General features: G+C 61.4%; 1 protein-coding gene across 5 annotated transcripts in view; it reads right to left on the bottom strand.

Moving 5' to 3' along the window:
• Positions 1–15,680, bottom strand: part of DLGAP2 (DLG associated protein 2) — a 571,440-nt gene that overhangs the window by 87,571 nt on the left and 468,189 nt on the right. For all 5 annotated transcript variants that reach the window (XM_070047249.2, XM_070047250.2, XM_089302832.1 and 2 more), the window contains one exon: positions 6,367–7,433. In XM_070047249.2, the coding sequence (XP_069903350.2) occupies positions 6,367–7,433 (1,067 nt within the window). The remainder of the gene's footprint in view (positions 1–6,366; positions 7,434–15,680) is intronic.

Below are 15,680 nucleotides of genomic sequence, written 5' to 3' on the forward strand. Positions count from 1 at the left end.
CAAACCGGCACCCATATGAGATACCGGTATTGCAGGCGGCTGCTTTAGCTGCTACACCACAGTGCCGGTCTCAATATCTTATTCTTAATGTAAGAAAAGTCTCCAATGACCCTACCTTTCTGTCCAGGAGACAGAGAGAGATTAATTTAGGTGGGATTAGGGCGAGAGAAGTGAAGAGAAGGGCCACAGGGACTGTGGGAGCAATGGGGGGTGAGGGTGACCGGCGAGGGGCAGGCGTCCCGGGGGCACGGCCTGGGGTTCTGCTTAACTCCTGCTGACCGGCAGGAGGGTACCTGCGGATGAACCGGAGCAGAGGTGCCGGCTCCTGGTGGAGGTGGAGGCAGCGAGGCGGCGGTCACGCACAGGGACAGCTGGAGCCAGGCCCACCTGCTGTCCGACCTGCTCTGGCAGCTTGAGGGAATTCGTTGTGACACGGAAACTGCATTTCCATAGAGAGCAAGGTGAAGACTTCTGCAGCAGACACATTAGCCACTGAGTCGGGCTTGTATGCTTCTGTCTGGTGTAACAAGCCGACACTGCTAACAGCAGAAACCTCTACAGAATCAGCCAGACCCAGAGTCCAATTCAGAAACCCGAGAACGAGGTCCGGCCCCCTGAGCGGGCGTTCTGGCTGTGAGAGGAGCGGCGGAGAGTGCCCGAGACACCCCCACCCCGTGCTCGTCCTGTCCAGGGCTGAAGCCCCCAGCAGGCTCCCGCGAGCAGACCAGGGTACGTCCTCTAGCCGTCACAGTCGTCGCCTGCGATGAGGACGGGGGGATGGGGCCCCTCTGGGGGCTGCAGGGTCCAGAGGCAGAGGGGGTTTGGACAGGGAGGGTGGGAGAGTCCAGCACAAAGGGGGCAGAGAGCAGTGTGGAAAGGGCCAAGCACACCCCTGGTGTACCACTGCATCCCCAGCCAGCTTCCCGACTGCACAGGGGACGCTGCTCCAATCGCCATGGAAACACCAGAGCCCAAGATTCCCCGAGAAGGCGACTCGGACGACCCTGCCAGTCCTGCCCTGTGCCCACCCAGCCTTGCTGGGTTCGTCTCACTTTTCTCGGCCGAAACTCCTTCCCCTCTCTCCTGCCCACACACGCTGTCTCCGTCTCAGCCTCTGCCCTATCTGAGTCCTCCGGCTGTCATTATGCAGGAGAGCAGACTCATGGGAGCATGACTGTGGGCAGGAGAGCACGGGGGGCTCACGGGGTCGGCAGATCTGTGGGGTGGGCACTCAGGGCGCCAAGGCCCCGGCTGAGACAAAGGCTGGGTCCCCGCCTGGGCCCCAGTCTGCCGGGAGCACGGGTGACATAGCCTTGTGTACCGCGGTTCACATCTCACATCTGCTCCGCAGGGGCTGGAGGGCCTGGGGGCGGCCCTTGACCCTGCTGCTGGGACAGCCAAGGAGAGCGCAGCGGGGACCTTTGCATTTACCTGAGCTCGGATGCCGCGTCTCACACGCTGCTGTCTCTCCCTGAGTTCTCTTGTTTTGGAGTGGACCTGGGAATCCAGGATTTTACGTCTGCTTTGGGAGCCGTTGGACACCTCAATAACCGCGTGTGTTGGCCACACCTACAGGCTGCTATGGCCCAACGCCTGGACACCTGGGGCCTTGCTCACTCTGGGCGGCAGCCCCCCCCCGGGGGGGGGGCTGACCAGCTCTGGGGAACAGTTGGCCACTCCCAGGCCATCCTGCCCTTCACAGGAAATCCCCAGAGCCCAATCCCCACCTCCTCCTCCGTGGGACCCCATGCCTGGGTCCGCACCCCATATGCTGCGCCCAGCAATGAGGGACAACATCTGGCCCCCAGCACTGTTGAAATCGCTCAGTTGTCCAACCCCAATGGTCACTGTGTCTGGCACGTTTCCCACGGAAGCAGTCAAGGCTCCGGCTCCTGTTTCTCTGTGCCTCTGGGTGTGGCCCATGTGGCGTGGCCCTGCCTGGTGTGCCCCGTCCTCCTGAGGTTGTGGCCCTGCTCCTGGCCTGCTGGCCTTGCCACACCTGAGTCACAGCAAACCCTGCATTTTAACTCAGCCCGGGACTCTGCGGTGCAGCCGGCCGAGCCGACCCCTTCTGCTCCTCTCACTTGGGCAGGATTCTGCTGCCGGCTTTGAAAGGAGCAGTGACTGCAACCCAGGTTCCTGCCAATCTGTAGATGCTCCCGTTCTGAACACCAGGGGTCTGCAGAAGCCGAGGCCCCCTTGCACCCCGCACACCTGTGCTGGGAGCAGGCCGTTTGGGTTCTCATCCCCAGGGACAGAAACCCGACTACAAGCTTTGTTTCTCACTCTCTGCCTCTGCAGCCAGTATTGTGGAGGATTTCTGAGGAGCTGTCAGTCACTAAGGCACACTCCCGCCTTCCTGGGAGACAGGACTCCTGGCGCTGGCCAGTGGCCACCTCAGCGCCTGCAGGTGCTCTGGCCTTGGAGCAGCAGAGTCTGGTGAGCCCGGGGGCCGGGTGGCACTCATGCCCTCCCTCTGGGATCTGACTGCCTGGCTACTGTCTGGTGGGGCGGAACAGCCCCGCACAGCACGAAGCCCGCATCTTGCAGGGAGACAGAAGTTAATTAGCAACTTGACTGATCGATAGAGACCAAAGTAGATGGACCTGGTGGAGTGGCCCCGGTTCCCAGCCCCAGAGACCAGCAGGTGTGCTGGACCTGCCCAGGCCCACAGGTGCGGCCCCACCCCTACAGGGCTTGTAGAGACGGCAGGTGCCTTTCTTCTGTCGTGAGCACCGTACCACCCCTGCCCAGACGCACTGGAGTGGCCGCACAGCAGGCGCCCTGCCCTCACTGCCGTGTCCGCGCCATGTCGCCTGCCCCGCAGAACACGTGGAATCTGATGGGCTCCCCAGGCAGAGCACCACAACCGCAGGTTGCGGCTGAGAGCTGGACAGAGGCTGCAGTCTGCTGCCCGTGGGGAAGCAGGCCGACCACGCACACCAACCAGCCCCGATGCACTGCCACGAGACAGGCTCTCCCCACCACGAGGCCAGGCTATGAGACGGGAGACAGCAGGAGGGCCACAGGAACACAGCAACTGGAAAAACACCCCGAGGAAAAGGACTGAGGGACGCTTCGCAAAATTCAAAGCGATGACTCTGGGGAAGTCTCAGAGAAAACACAAACAAGTCAATGAAGTTAGGGAAACCGTTACCGATCCGAGGAAGAAACCCAGCAAAGGGAGATCCCTCCAAAGAACCACACAGAAAACGCACAGCGGAGTAACTCGATACGTGAAATAAAAACATAGTCGAGAGTCCCCCAGATAGACTCGTTCTGAGAGGAGAAAGGATTGAAATGAAGACAGGCCTTTTGAGACAACTCAAACAAAAGGATTACAGAAGGCAGGCCTGGCGCTTCAGGGAGACCAGCAGCGGAACGACTGTTGGAATTACGGGTGCTGCAGGCGAGGAGACAGAGTGCTGGGGAGAGGGAAAACATCTGCCAAAACCGCCCAGCAAGGCCGCTCTCCAGACACCAGACTTGAGCCCATCACGAAAACACGCGTGCACACAGAACCCACGAGAACGGGCGCTGAAGAGGAAGGGCAGAGCTACACCCACAACCACGCGGAAGCAGCAGCACTCTGAAACCCACAGGGGCGCTCTTCAAGTCAGCATCCGTGCTGCCTGGACGCGGACTGCACACCGTGGCTGGAAACTCTGGGCGTGCACAGTGAGAAGGCAGGACCCGAGGACCGGCTCGGAGCAGCTCGCTGCAGAGTGAGACGCACACAGGGAAGGGGTGGCGGGGAGGAGGAGGGAGCTGGGAGCAGATCTGGATGGGGAGAGGCCACTGCCCCTCCCCCGGCCACCTCCTCCCCTGCCCAGGGGCAGAGCAGACCCTCAGACACAGCGGGGTCCAGGGCCAGGTGGATGCTGGGACTGGGGACAGCAGAGGACATGGCAGGTTACAAGAGGCCAAAAAGAGAAGGCACAGAGCAAGGGAGGGGCCCGAGGCTGGGGCCTTCAGGAAACTGGGAACCGGAGCCGTCCCAGGAAGTGCATGAGAGAGACCCCAGCTCTGCCCGCCACGCGCCTCTGCACAAGCAGACACGGGACTTTCCAGTCCACAGCTGCTGCCACGGGCGGGGGCACAGCTCTTTCCTACTTCTGCACAAACAGCATTCCATCTGGCCACCACCCAGTCCCAAGCGCCTCGCTGCCAGCCGTCAGCCAGGGCCACACACTGGGACCACCAGGCCGACGGCCGTACAGGGCTCCTGGGAAGAGAGGCGGCTGGCTGTCTGCTGCCTGCAGAGGGAGTCCCCAGCACTGAGCCCCCCACTCACGCGTCCAGGTGCTCTGGCAGGCACAGTGGTCTGCGCACGTTACGGAGAACCCTGGGCTTTCGGGGTCTGCTGGCAGCAGTGTCGGGCAGTGGAAGCAGGGGCAGAGCCGCTGTCGCAGAGGTGGGCGTCCCCAGGGGCTGACGTACACCGGCACCCTCAGGCGGCACGGGACGCACCAAGGCATCGAAACACAGAAGCCCCTCAGCGCACACGCTCCATTACCCACTTGCACTCCCCTTGGCCTTTGGCAAGTTCGTCTCATCCACCCCGGAGAAGCACACGCACCTGCAGAGGCAGACTCTGCGTCAGGTCTGGGAAATGGGCGCAGGATGGCCCTGGGCCCACTCCCGCGGGGACAGACACCAGTGTTCCAGTGAGCACGGATCTGGCGGGTGCTGCAGGCCCTGGGGTGGGGTGGAGGTGCCTGGGTAGACGAACAGCCTGCCTGTGTGGACAACTGGCCCCTAGAGCAGGACGGAGCCCCCATGACCCCGCCTGTGTAGACGAACAGCTCCCATGGCAGACCAGAACCCCCATGACACCTGCCTGTGTAGACGAACAGCCTGCCTGTGTAGACGAACGGCCTGCATGGATGACTGGCCCCCAGGGCAAGCCAGAGCCTCCATGACACCTGCCTGTGTAGACGAACGGTCCCCAGAGCAGGCCAGAACCCCTGTGATACCCTCCTGTATAGACAAATGGCTCCCAGAGCAGGCCAGAGCCCCTTCCACACCCACCTGTGTAGACGAACGGCCCCCAGAGCAGGCCAGAGCCCCTGTGACACCCACTGTGTAGACAAATGGCTCGCAGAGCAGGCCAGAGCCCCTTCCACACCCACCTGTGTAGACTAATGGCCCCCAGAACAGGACAGAGCCCCCATGACACCCGCTGTATAGACAAATGGCCCCAGAACAGGACAGAGCCCCCATGACACCCGCCTGTGTAGACAAATGGCCCCCAGAACAGGCCAGAGCCCCCGTGACACCTGCTGTGTAGACAACTGCCCCCAGAGCAGGCCAGAGCCCCCGTGATTATGTCCCCACAGCCCTTGCACAGCGGCCAGGAGATGGAGCTGACCTAGGCGTCTACAGGCGCACTGGGTAAGCAAGCATGGCGGGAGACCACAGTGGAACACTATTCCCCTGGGTCTACATGTGGGCCCTGGGAGGCCCCATGGTCAGGGAGGCAGGTGGGGCACAGGATGGGCATAGGCTGGGCACAGGACCACAACTGCCACACGTGTGCACTCCCGCACAGGAGCCACACAGAACCCACAGAAGTGGACACCAGTGGCGGTGGCCAGGGCCACAGCGGGAGGGGGCATGGAGGTCAAGGGCCGATCCCCAGGGAGACAGGGAGGAGCTCGGAGGGCCTGGTGATGATGACTGTGTATCAGCAACTGTTTCAGGTGGCACTGAAACTCACAGAGGGTGCCCAGACATGTTCTCACCCTGATGTGCATCCCACTGACACCTCACTCCATATTCCCAAGCAGACATGGCGACACGGATGTCAGCATCCCTAGGCACACGCAGCGATATGGATGTCGACACCCCCAGGCTCACATGGTGACATGGATGTCGACATCCCAGGCACATACAATGACACAGATGTCAACACCCCAGGCACATGCAGCAATATGGATGTCGACATCCCAGGCACACATGGTGACACAGATGTCAACATCCCAGGCACACGCGGTAGTGACGGATGTCACCATCCCCAGGCACATGCAACAACATGAGGTCAACATCCCAGGCACACGCGGTAGTGACAGATGTCACCATCCCCAGGCACATGCAACAACATGAGGTCAACATCCCAGGCACACGCGGTAGTGACAGATGTCACCATCCCCAGGCACATGCAACAACATGAGGTCAACATCCCCAGGCTCACATGGTGACATGGATGTCGACCTCCCCAGACACACAGCGACAGAGTTGTCGATACCCCAGGCACACAGGGCAACATGGACGTCGGCGTCCCCACGCACACATGTGTGTCCAGCACCACACTGGCTCCCACCCTGCATCTCCGTGATGCCTGACCGCTCGGCAGGGGCCTCTCACCTGGAGGTAGTGGCAGGGCCGCAGGGCTGGCTTGAGGCCCTGGGGGGCCAGGGCCTGGTCCAGGTTCAGGGAGCTCTTGCGGGAGGCCTCCTTGGCCTGGCTCACCGTGAGCGTGGACCAGGAGCTGCGCTTCATGTACTTGGCCTCAGGGGTGCCGGCAAAGCCCTCGCAGGCCGAGCACTTGACGTCACTGCTGCTCTTGGAGGTCTTGAGGGACAGGTCCCCGAAGGGGCCGGGCAGTGCCTCGGGATAGCAGTGGGCCATGCGGTCCACGTGGTGCCGGGCGGCCGCGCTGGGCGTCCGGTACGTGCTGTCGCTGTCCAGGTTGTCGTCCGAGCTCCACCAGCTGCTCAGGCCGGCCCTGTGCTTGCCCTCAGCCTTGCGGTCCTTGCTCTTGGCCCTCTTGCTGTGTTTGGAGTGGTGGCCGTGGTGGTGGTCGTCCGCCCGGCCGTCCCCCTTGTTCCCGTTGATGCTGCTCTTGGAGGCGCCCTCCAGCGAGTGCGACTTGGTGAAGAGCTTCTGCACCGAGTGCACGAGGTGCCGGATCCTGCCGGGGCTCTCGCTGCGCTGCTCGGCCGCGGCCGACGTCCGCTGGTACTGCAGGGTGTGGAAGCCGTCTCGGTGCAGCGGCAGCTGCTTCTCGAACTGGTCCAGGAGGTTGGCGGGGATGCGGTTGGCCTTGGTGCTGGTGTGGGCCACGGCGCAGGCGTCCCTGGCGTCGTAGTGCGAGCTGTAGTGCATCCTGGGGAATGTGCTGCTGGACACGTGCTCGCCCAGCGCCACGGGCATCACCACGCACTCCGAGTGGATGGAGCTGCGCGGCGAGCAGCGGTGATGCTCCAGGGGGCAGCCGTCCGTGGGGCTGAGCAGGTAGGGCGGCCTGGCCTCCGGCCCATGGTGCAGGTGGCCGTGGCTGTGCTCCAAGTCCGCAGGCGGCGTCAGGCCGCAGGTGTGGCTGGAGCACAGCGGGGCGGCGCTTCGGCTGGCCGACAGCCCTTTCATGTTCCTGGGAGGGGAGTAGCTCTCCTCATCGAAGGGCGGCGTGGGCGACCATGAGTACGGCCGGTCTGTGGGCAGAACAGAAGCGCCGTTAGCACCTGGGCACCAGCAGCCGGGTCACCGTGGGCAGGAAAGGTGAGATGCCTGGCGCCCATGGGAGGGCGGGATCTTTCCAGCCGTCATGGCCCACGAGGGGACGGTCACGTGTTCACACCACAGCGACCACTCCAGAGAACCAGGAGGCTGGGCAGGTGCCCGGTGCAGTGGCCAAGAGGACAGTCCCGGTTCTCACACTGCACACCATAGGCTCCTGGCTCCCTGCGGACACGGGCTCCCTGCCGACACACACCCCGGAGGCAGCAGGAAGGGTCCCCACCACCCACACGGGAGGTCCTGATGGAGGTCCCGGCTCCCTCGGGGGCATCTAGGGAGTACACCAGCAGACAACAGCTCTGTCTGCCGAGTCTGCCTCTCATAAATGGAAGCCGACACAAGACATTCCCCCTCGGAGCTCAGGAACTTAGGGACAGCAGGTGCCCCTCCCCGCAATGCTGTGTGATGGCGGACGCTCACTGGGGCTGGGCTCGGCAGGTCTCTGGACAGCCAGGGCTCGTGCTGCTCAAAAGCCGTCTAGGGGGACACAGAGCTACACAGAAGTGCATGTGTTATCTGATCCAGCAGCTTCCTGGATGATCCTGGATCCCCACACCCTGCCCCGTGCTCTCCATGGTGGCTCCCAGCTGTGGCCCCTCAGGAACTGGGACTCACAGTAGCCAGCAGGGATCATCGGGCCCCGAGGAACCTGAGAGAGGAGCGAGGTGCTTCTCACACCCGGCAGGGGAGTAAGGCCTCTCCTGCACCCCCGCACAGCGGCCTCAGGGTGGGACCCGGCCCTGCGCCTCCTCTGAGGAGCCGACAGGGTCCCGGGGAGCAGCCCCGTGGGCGGCCACTCGGCGTGCTGCCTGCTCCAGCGGCAGGTTCTAACCGTGCATGTGGCTACGCCAGGAGGGGACAACCAGCGTGGATTGTATCTTTCTACAATTACAGCAAGTTCAAGGGGAATTCAACACGCAGCCGGCAACAGCAAAGCCGTGTTTTGTAGTCAGAATCGGCAGCATCAAGTTGTCATCCCATTATCGTTTGCTTTGTTTCTCATTAACACATAATTTCACAGATCTCCCTTCTTATTAAAAAGCTGCTGATTGTGAATCCACTCACGTATGTATCTCTGTCTAACGTTCACTGTAGAAGCCACGTTATGAATGTGGCTTCATAAAACACGGTAGGAAAGATAAAATCTAACAGTCAGTTAAAGTGGAAGATGACACACTCCCAGTTCCACTGCACGGGGCGGATTCTCTTGAGGTGTGTATTATGATGTGCACGGACTTGATGTGTGCGAACTCGAAGATGACCTCACACTAACGGCAAGCCAGGAGCCACCCCGCTGGCGCCGACAGCGGCAGGGAGGAGCGGACGAGGGCTCCTGCTGGAGCTGGGTGCTGTGTTGGGGTCATTTCTCTTCGTGAAATGAGGCAGCAAACACACAACGCGGGAAGCATCTCAGCTTGCTCATTTCCATCTACGGAAGCCGCCATTTTTGTCACTGTGGCATTGCTGCCTGACCTGCCACGGTGTACCACAGTGCTGCTACCTGACCTGCCACGTGGTGATGGTGGCACTGATAACTTACCCCTCATGTGTGGCCATGTGCAGCTGCCTAACCTGACACAACATGACCACAGCACTGAAAACTGACCCACCACGTCATGACCACGGCACTGCTACCTGAGCTGCCACGTGGTAACCATGGCACTGGTAACTGCCCCGCCATGTCGTGGCCACAGCACTGATAACTGACCTGCCATGTGGTGACGGTGGCACTGGTAACAGACCCACCATGTCATGGCCATATGCTGCTATCTGACCTGCCACATCGTGACCACAGCGCTGCTACCTGAGCTGCCACGTGGTGACCATGGCACTGGTAACTGCCCCACCATGTCGTGGCCACAGCACTGATAACTGACCTGCCATGTGGTGATGGTGGCACTGGTAACTGCCCCACCATGTCATGGCCATATGCTGCTATCTGACCTGCCACATCGTGACCACAGCACTGCTACCTGAGCTGCCACGTGGTGACCATGGCACTGATAACTGACCCACCATGTCGTGGCCACAGCACTGATAACTGACCTGCCATGTGGTGATGGTGGCACTGGTAACAGACCCACCATGTCATGGCCATATGCTGCTACCTGACCTGCCACATCGTGACCACAGCACTGCTACCTGAGCTGCCACGTGGTGACCGTGGCACTGATAACTGACCCACCATGTTGTGGCCACAGCACTGATAACTGAGCTGCCACGTGGTGATGGTGGCACTGATAACAGACCCACCATGTCATGGCCATATGCTGCTACCTGACCTGCCACATCGTGACCACAGTGCTGCTACCTGACCTGCCACATCGTGACCACAGCGCTGCTACCTGAGCTGCCACATGGTGACCATGGCACTGCTACTTGACGCCACATCATGCCGCTGTGACCCTCCCCAAACTCACATGGCAGTGTTTCTTCAGAAAGTATAGTTGGTCTTGTGGGGATGTGAGGCAGCCAGGCCAGTCACTGGGGCCATGGACTCCTTGTCTCTGCTCCTCTTCCCTCCACCCACACTGCTGTCCCCACCTGGGACCCCCAGGGTAACCCCTGCTCAGCCTGCCTTCTCCAAACCCCCGCCGGATCCATGGCTGGCCAGCCGCTCTGTCAGGATGCTGCCTCATAAAAGCAGGACACGGAACATGGAGACGTGGCTGGGAGTGCATCCTGTCTTTGCCACGTGAGGGTCTGGAAGGTGTGGCCTCTGCACGTCACAGGGAACCCGGGTGAAACCCCCTTTAGAAAACTGGGTCCTTAAGATTCGAACAAAGAAAGCACAAGGTTTGAATGCTGACCGCTGTACATTTGTCTTGGGAGACAGAACAAACTAGATAGGGAGGCTCCACACCCAGACTGGCAAGCTGACGTCTTTAAGACAGACGAGCACTCCCCAGTTGTTCCGGGGAGTCCGTGCCGTCCCTCTCGAGTCCTGGCTGCTTCTCTGTAGGCATTCGAAGGCTGACCCTGCAATTCATGTGGGCAGAAAGAGCTAGCAGTAGGTGAGGAATAATAATCATTAGAGCACGCATAAATGAAATGGAGAAAAGGAGAGAGAGGGGGAGAGAGAGAGAGAGAGAGAGAATCAATAAAGCCAAAACCTGTTCTTTGAGGTCATCAAAGGTGATAAATGTTTTACTAGATTGGGAAGAGAGAACTCCTGATCTAACTCACACAGAAGTGGGGGTTACCGCCAGCGAGGGACCACCACGAGCAATTATACATCAACCCTCAGTCACCGGGCACAGCAACGGCTCCCAGAAACACACGCTTTAGCCCAAGAAGAAACCGGAAGTCTCCACACACGGAGAAGCAGGGACAGTGAGTCTGTCACCAAAGCCCCAACGAAAAAAAGCCCCAGCCCAGACGGCTTCACGGGACTCAACCAAACACCTCAGGAAGAACGGACACCAGTCCTAGTCAGACTCCCCAGAAACAGAACGGGGAGCCACTTCCGGCCCATTCCACAGGACCCCATTAGGGCCAGCCTCAGCCTGGCACGGTGGCCAGATGAGGCTGTGGAAGACTGTAGGCCAGCGTCCCCTGTGACTGCGGATATAAACACCCCCCATGAACCACGACCAGAATCCTGTAGCGCATCAGGTGTGCATGCTGGCCACGCGAGCCACGGCACAAACCTGTCAGCGCTTGCCCCGCCCTCACAGGACACGTGGAGACCCCCAGCAGGGGCCCGGGGCAGCACTGTATACAAGGGCAGAGGCTGACGTGGCCCGTTCTGGGTGCCCCGCCCTCACAGGACATGTGGAGACCCCCACCAGGGGCCGGGGCAGTGCTGTATACAAGGGCAGAGGCTGACGTGGCCCGTTCTGGGTGCCCCGCCCTCACAGGACACGCGGAGACCCCCACCGGGGGCCCGGGCAGTGCTGTACACAAGGGCAGAAGCTGACATGGCCCGTTCTGGGTGCCCCGCCCTCACAGGACACGCGGAGACCCCCACTGGGGGCCCGGGCAGTGCTGTACACAAGGGCAGAGGCTGACGTGGCCCGTTCTGTGTGCCCCGCCCTCACAGGACACGTGGAGACCCCCACCAGGGGCCCGGGGCAGCACTGTATGTGATGGCAGAAGCTGACGTGGCCCGTTCTGGGTGCCCTGCCCTCACAGGACACATGGAGACCCCCACCAGGGGCCCAGGGCCGCGCTGTACATGACCGAGTGCCCAGTCCGCACAGGCCAGCGCCGGGCTCAGGCCGAGGTCCTATGTCTCTCTTGCTCCTTTGCTTTGTCCTTTCCCCGATTTTGCATTTGGATTTTATCATCTTTCTTGTTCTTGTTAGTCACAGCTTCATTCCTGATGAAATGAACTGAGGTGTCCATTAGCAGGCAAATTAACTGACTGAACACTTCAACAGGCATTCAAGTTCAGCCACCGCTGGAGGGGGTGGAGGGGGAGGTGGCACTGGGCCTGGGCCGCAGATGCACTGGGGAGTGTCCTACGATGGCCTGTTCCCCTTGTGTGGGCCTGCCGCTGTCACAGGTGGACTGTGTCCCACGCATAGGCCTGCCGCTGTCACAGGGGGACTGTGCCCCACGCATAGGCCTGCCGCTGTCACAGGGGGACTGTGTCCCACGCATAGGCCTGCCGCTGTTGCAGGTGGACTGTGTCCCACGTATAGGCCTGCCGCTGTCACAGGGGGACTGTGTCTCATGCATAGGCCTTCCGGTGTCACAGGGGGACTGTGTCCCACGCATGGTCTGCCGCTGTTGCAGGTGGACTGTGTCCCACGTGTGGGCCTGCAGCTGCTGCATCGCACACTTCCCAACTACCCAGGGAGGCCTCTGAGAGCACCATCAGCCTCATGGCTGCTCAGGGCCGCCCTCCTGCTTGGCTCTGCCCAGAGATGCTGCCGTGTGTGGTTCCATGGAGGCCCTGGGGCTCTTCCTGCAGGTGGGAAACTCAGCCATGGCTTTGACCCAGGAGCCCGGGGGGTGGGGGGATGGCGCTGGGAAGAGGAGAGCTGGTGCTTTCAATTTTCTCCAGAAGCCACAGCAGCATAGAACTGGAGAGGCTGAGGGGGCGGGGCAGGGACCCCTGGCAGGGCAGAGAACACCCTGGGGCAGTGACGCCCGGGGGGGGGGGGGGGGGGGCGGGGCAGAGAACTTCCCGGGGCAGGGACGGCGGCGGGAGTGGGGCAGAGAACACCCTGGGGCAGGGAGGCCTGGCAGGGCAGACGCCACATCTCTCAGTGCAGTGCCTGGGTCCAGTCCCCAGCTGTGGTTCCCTTAGTGGAGTTCCTGCCACCCAAATGGGGGACCTGCGTGGAGCTCCTGGCTCCTGGCTTTGGTCCCAGCCCAGCCATGGCATTTGTTGGACTGAACCAGTGAAATGAGGAGAGGGGGGTGCTCTCTATTTTTCAAATAAATTTTTAAAAATTTAAAGAACAGGGGCCAGCATTGTAGCATAATGGATTAAGCTGCCTGCAATGCCAGTATCTCACATGAATGCCAGCTGGGGTCCTGGTTGCTCCACTTCCGATCCAGCTCCCTGCTGTGGCCTGGGGAAGCAGAAGAAGATGGCCCAAGTGCTTGGGCCCCTGCACCCTCGTGGGAGACCCAGAAGAAGCTCCTGGCTCCTGGCTTTGGCCTGGCCCAGCCCTGGCTTTTGTGGCCTTTTAGGGAATGAACCAGAGGTTGGAAGACCTCTCCCTCTCTGACTCTACCTTTAAAAATGTTTAAGTAATTAAAGGGTTTCTCTGCCTCCCTCTCCCTCTCTTCTACCCAGGCCACACTCCGCCACCGCATCAAACCCTGGAGCACCTGCCAGAGACCAGGACAGCCCCACTTCCTCCAGCCTCCCCTCCCCCACTCCTCCTTTCCAGCCAACCTGGCCACTGCGGAGTCTCGGCAGGTGCTCCTCTGTGTGGGGCTCATGTGCGCACGTGCATATGCGTTCACCTGCTCACTTCAGGAGCCTCATCACTCCATGCACCTGATCTGTGTCAGCACTTGGCGCGTCTGTCTTGGTTCAAGATGGGCCTGGAGTGAAAACACTGGAGCCGGGAGGAGGCCGTGGGGGCGGAGCACACAAGGAATTGGTGACTTTATGGCTCAATTTTGAGGTGAAGAGTGCTGGCGAACGTGGCATTCTGGCGCTCCCAGTCCTGCCATCCTGTGTGATGCTAACGTGATCTGCGACGGTGGGGTTTCGGTCTCTGAGTCTCTGAAGGACCAGACCACGCGCTCCCTGCGCCCGCCCTTCACTCTGCCTGCCGGGTTGGGTCAGTTAACTCTCGCACCACTCGCAGCAGTTTACGCTGGAGATCTTCAGTGCCTGCAAGGAGCGATTCGCCAGGTTTCTCGGAGTCCAAGCTCCACTCCTGTGATTGCCAAATGCTCACTCTGGTTGCTCCACGCCTGCCCTGGCCGTGAGAACAGCCGAACAGCGCGCTTTGCACTCGGGGCTTTCTATAAGCGCGGCCGCAGCCTCGGAACTCCCACGCGGCTTCCGCAGCCGGGAACTGGCGGGAGACTTCGGGTCAGGGTGGTGAAGGCTCGCACAGACACCTCAGGAAGGTGGGACGGGAGGGCTCAGCCCCCTTCCACATCAGCACTGCCTCAGCTCGCACAGAGCTCGCCTTGGCCGGTTGGTTCACGTCTGGTCCCCACCTGCACCTCGTCTGCTGGCCCAGCTCCTGTGTCCGTGCTGCAGGGCCCTTTCCAGGAGGTCATGCGGTCCCGAGCCCCCAGGTGGACACAGGGAGCTGGGCTGGGAACACAGCACTGCTCCTCTCCAGGCTTCCCGGCCGCTCCCCCAGGGGACCTGGCACAAGCTCCTCCTGTGGCCTGAAGCCCCTTCTTCCTCTCGCTCCGTCGCCCTGCCTGCCCTGCTCTGGTGAGAAGAGGACCCCAGCCCTCAGCGACTTTCTGGGAGCCGCAGGCAGTCAAATCCCTCTCCCGGGGGCTGGGTCCCGGCTGCGCCTGACTCAGGGTGGCCTCTGAGGACGTGAGTGGCCTGCCCACCACCGCCAGCCCCTGCCGCCTGGCATCCATCAGGGCGATCGTCTGACCGATCCTGGCTGCCCAGCTGGGCCACCTGCACCACAGGGACAAGGCTCTCGCTGCCGGCAGCAGCACTCGGTGAGAATCTCCCTGATCAGGCTCCAGCCTGACCGTGAGGACCCTGGCGGATGCCGACATCGCCTCTGTTGGAGACCCTGTCCTGGTCCTCGGGCTGCACTCTGCTTCCTTCCACCCCTGCCTGTCCGGTCAGCAGCTCCTAAGTTCTCCTCTCTCTCGTCGCTTCTCCACCTTTCATCAGATTTTTAAAGATGCTCAGGACGGCTCTTTCTCCATGTTTTATGGCAAACGCCTCGGCCCGGGCTGCCGCTCCCGCTGCCGCACATCTCTCACCCTTTCTCTGCCTTTCTCTCTCTGCAGCCTCTGCTGCAGGTGTGGCCACGCCCTCCAGGTCGCCCACCCATCAGTGCCGTCCACAGCGTTCCCCTCCTGGCCAGCGGCTTTGGCTGCCGGTCAGCTGACTCTAATCCCCGGCTGCTCCTCCGACCATGGCAGTCCTGAACTCATTCTTTGGTGTCCAAGTTCAAACACAGAAATGCAAAATGCAGCATGAGCAGCGTCGGCTCTCCAGGGAGCTCAGGACAGCGCGAGGCCCCGGCACCCTCCCCGCAGTGAGGCCGGGGTCCTCCAGACGCCGTCCCAGCTATGCAGAAAAGCGCCCGCAGGCCTCCCTGCTGTGAGTCGACCATCATGGCCGGAACCCGCTCGGCCTCCAGCCGTGCTTCTGCCACCGACCACACCATCCCACCTGGTTCTGTTCCCGTCCCAGCCTTCCCTTCCCTGTGCTCACCTACCCACCCCTTCTCCTGCCTTTGCCCACCTCTCTGTCCCACTTCTGGCTGTGACACGGAGCCAGCTGCCCTGCCAGCCACAGCTATCATGCATTCACGCCTTCCCCTCCCCTGCCGTCCCAGCGCACTGCACCTGCCATGTGTCCCACAGAGGAGACAGCTCACAGGGCGCGGGATGGGGCGTGGACGGCCCACCACCTGCCTCACCCTGCAGCAGCCCGGCCCCGAGACTGCAGCAGGATGTCAGGGCACCCCCCAGAGATGCAGCCGGGCACCCCGATTCCCAACTTCTCACCAATGGCAAGACGGGGGCTGGCTCCAGCT

Source organism: Oryctolagus cuniculus, chromosome 8 (genome assembly GCF_051225735.1).
Source record: "Oryctolagus cuniculus isolate XC-2025 breed Fujian yellow rabbit chromosome 8, ASM5122573v1, whole genome shotgun sequence".
Classification (NCBI taxonomy): domain Eukaryota; kingdom Metazoa; phylum Chordata; class Mammalia; order Lagomorpha; family Leporidae; genus Oryctolagus; species Oryctolagus cuniculus.